This window comes from Henckelia pumila, chromosome 3, assembly GCF_033568475.1.
Source record: "Henckelia pumila isolate YLH828 chromosome 3, ASM3356847v2, whole genome shotgun sequence".
Taxonomy (NCBI): Eukaryota; Viridiplantae; Streptophyta; class Magnoliopsida; order Lamiales; family Gesneriaceae; genus Henckelia; species Henckelia pumila.
In genome coordinates, this window is record NC_133122.1 from 67,817,314 (window position 1) to 67,820,821 (window position 3,508).

General features: G+C 33.4%; 1 protein-coding gene across 1 annotated transcript; it reads right to left on the bottom strand.

Annotated features, from left to right (window-relative positions):
- Positions 1–2,546: 2,546 nt before the first annotated feature.
- LOC140888956 (uncharacterized) lies at positions 2,547–2,981 on the bottom strand. Its single transcript, XM_073296650.1, has one exon. It carries the CDS (start codon positions 2,979–2,981, stop codon positions 2,547–2,549), a length of 435 nt encoding a protein of 144 aa, XP_073152751.1.
- Between the last annotated feature and the right edge of the window lie 527 nt (positions 2,982–3,508).

The window sequence follows — 3,508 nt, forward strand, 5'->3', positions numbered from 1 at the left end:
TATAATTCATGCATCACACGAATGGAATACTAGTTTATATAAGAGTAGTGTTTATTTATTTAATTAAATATAATTAAGTATGTTATTTATTCTAATCTATATTTTATTAGCATATCTCTATGTATCACTATATTTTTAACATTATTATTATGTATAGTGAGTTTACTGCACCAAACCCCCTGTGAAATATTGAAAATACATATGTATCCTCTGTGAAATTTTAATAGGCTAGGGAACCTAGTCTTTTTGTAATAGTTGCACGTTTAAACCTTGCCACGGTGAGTTATTGAGCACGCATTGTTACGATGCCTAATCAACTATTTCTGATAATATTATGTCTATGGTACAATATTAGGTCTATAGTACGAAAATGTCCTTCTTTTATTGTAGTATTTTTCATATTTACTCAAATACATCACGTGTATTTGTGAAAAAAAATTATGTATTCCGACGTAGGTGGTGTATTTGAGTATATATGAAAATTATTACAATAATAGAAGGTCATTTTTGTATCATAATCCTAATATTATTATAAAAAATGGTTATTTTGGCGCAAAAACAACATGTATTTAACAAAATAATCGCGGCAAGGATTAAACGTGCAACTATTACAAAAGGTTAAGGGCTGAGATGCCTATTTAAATTTCACAGGAAAAGTGTGTTTTTTTAATATTTCACAAGGGGGTTTGATGCAATAAATTCTATGTATAGTACTGCAGTTTTTCTTACCACTTTAGAAAAGTATTCTATTGTAATATAACCTCTTAATCAAGTATTATGTATAAATTTTTAGAATGTCTCTAATCACCAGTTACGTACACAATTAAGAAATTTCAACTATATATATATAAATATTGATCGCCAAACAAAACTTATAGTGGTGATTTGTATTTAATCATGATGTTACTGTTACTGCCCAGGTCTTACTTTTCAATTATAATCAGGCCATGCAAGATTTGTATCTTGTGCAACAGGGGCCGAGGATTCCTTCTTTGCTTCGGTGGGAAGTGTTGTCACGCCCCGAAATAGGGCCTAGTTGATATCGGCGTTGTTTAAGAATTTAACATTGAAACAACAAGCCTCGTAGTACAAATCATGCCAAAAATCAATTTATTTCATAAACCATAACTGTTTTTACAGAGAAAAAACACAAGTGCGACAATGCGGAAGCGAAACTGAAATTTAAAGTAAAAAATATTTCTTCAACTTGAACTGATCCGTCCTTACGAACCCCAGAACATATTCTGTTCTTTGTCATCTAACTCATCTTCATTCTTATCTGGGGAGGGAGAGTAAAGAGGTGAGTATTTTGAAAAACACTCAGCAAGTGGGGGCCGATCGAGCATGATAAACACCCAAATATATTTACATGTACACATGTATATTTCATAATCTCGAAATAAAATAAGCATGCTGAATCTGACACAAATACGAAACAAACATTGCACTGTTAATTATCTCATTTTTCGTGGTTTAGTGATCAGTCCCATATATGTTACTCCTCTAAGGGGCGAGGCCAAAAGAACGGTTATTATAACCCACCGCATCATGGCCATATCAAATCAAATCAAATCATCGGAAATTTCTTAATCATTTCTAAATCGACTCTTAACAGTGCATCTCAAATATTTCCAAATAACTCTAACATGCTTCAAATAATATCATGAATAGCCAACAAATTGCATATCAAAGTGAAACGAATATACGTATCATGCCGATCGAATTTTCAAAAGAATAAGTGATTTATTTTATGAAGCTTAACTCACACACACAAATGAATATAAGTGTAGAAACATATATCACACAAAAGAAAGATAGAAGCCCACTTACCGTACTATGAAAATCGTGTAGGAAAATAGGATAGAAAATCTGCACGTGAAATGGACAGAATGCTTCTTCGAAATTGGACAGAAAATGCAATCCCTCGATCAAGTTTCGGCGCAACTTCATATAGATTTCTGGATTTTTATTGTTGTAGGCGACGACTTCCAAAATCAGTGCAAATTCAGGTAAAATACTCCTTCGAATTTGGACAGAATTATGCTCGAAAATGGACAGGAATTCTAGTTCAAACTTTGGACACAAAACTCCTTCGAACTGATGTCGCGTTCCGAGTTTTCTGGGTAGCCTTGAAGATCGACACCGAGCAGAATTTCGGAGCTTTGAACGGTTGATGTGTGCTTCGAATTTAGAAGGGAATTAGGCTATATAAGAACCTTGATATATGGATAGATTTCAGCAACTCCTACTCATCCAAAATGGCAACAAACTAGAGCTCAAGAAAACGAAAATAACACAACTTGATGCTCGAAAAAGTGGCAGATTCTTGCTTGATTTTTGGGTACTCGAAGTGTGTGATTTCCCTTCAGCCTTGGCCACTGCTTATAGGCTATGAAATGGAAGCTAAAACACTCCCCATTCACTGACAATAATTCCAATTAACAGCAATTATTCCTATTGATTTATGTTGTTACAACTCTTGACTACTGTTACTACTCTTCAGTTTGCGGTTATGGCTCTTCATTGCTTGCTTGGAGGCTGGCTTCTCACATCCCATCCTCCTTATTGAGAGTTTCGTCCTCGAAACTTGAGTCGAACTGCTCTTCAAAAAGATATGGATATTGTTTCCGTATCTTTTCTTCAAGTTTCCATGTGGCTTCTCTTTCAAAATGATTAGACCACTGCACTTTAACGTAGGAAATGGTCCGTCGCCTCAGCACTTGGTCCTTTGTATCCAAAATTCGAATAGGAACCTCTTCATACTTTAGTTCCTCATTCAAATTCCCTTCTATTACGAGGGGTTCAATTTTAAGGACATGACTTGGGTCCGAAATATACTTTTTTAGTTGTGAAACGTGGAAAACATTGTGAATCCTTGACATATATGGTGGTAATGCCAGTCTATATGCCAATGTCCCCACTTTGTCCAGAATCTCGAATGGTCCGACATATCTCGAGTTTAACTTCCCAGTTTTTCCCATTGAATTGTGGTTGATATAAAACACTAAGTTTCACCATAAAAACCATATCTTGTTGGAAACTCTTCGAAATTTGTAATATATCAAATCTTGATTGAAATTGATGCGAGGTTGGCACTTAACATCTGTTGGATCATAATCTCAATCAAGCTCTTTGTTTAATTGAACTTACATTCGTCCTTATGTGTATTTCTTCTATTGTAAGACTATAGTCTTAACTTAAACTAAATAAGACCATGATTTACCTATTTTGTAAATTCTGAATTGACATACAACATCCACTTAAAATATTAATGAATTCTACTCTAAGCATTCGAATCTTAGTTTTTCAGAAGTGACAATGATTGAAGGGAATTGAATAGATTTTCCATCATGAAATAATAAAAATAGAATATTTATTGTATTTATGATTATTTCATCACAAACCAAGGATTTTGATATCTGAAACAAATTAATGATAGAAAAGAAATAAAAATTAATTTACTTAGTATAACCAATATGATTATGGAAACTAAGTAAAATAATTTGAA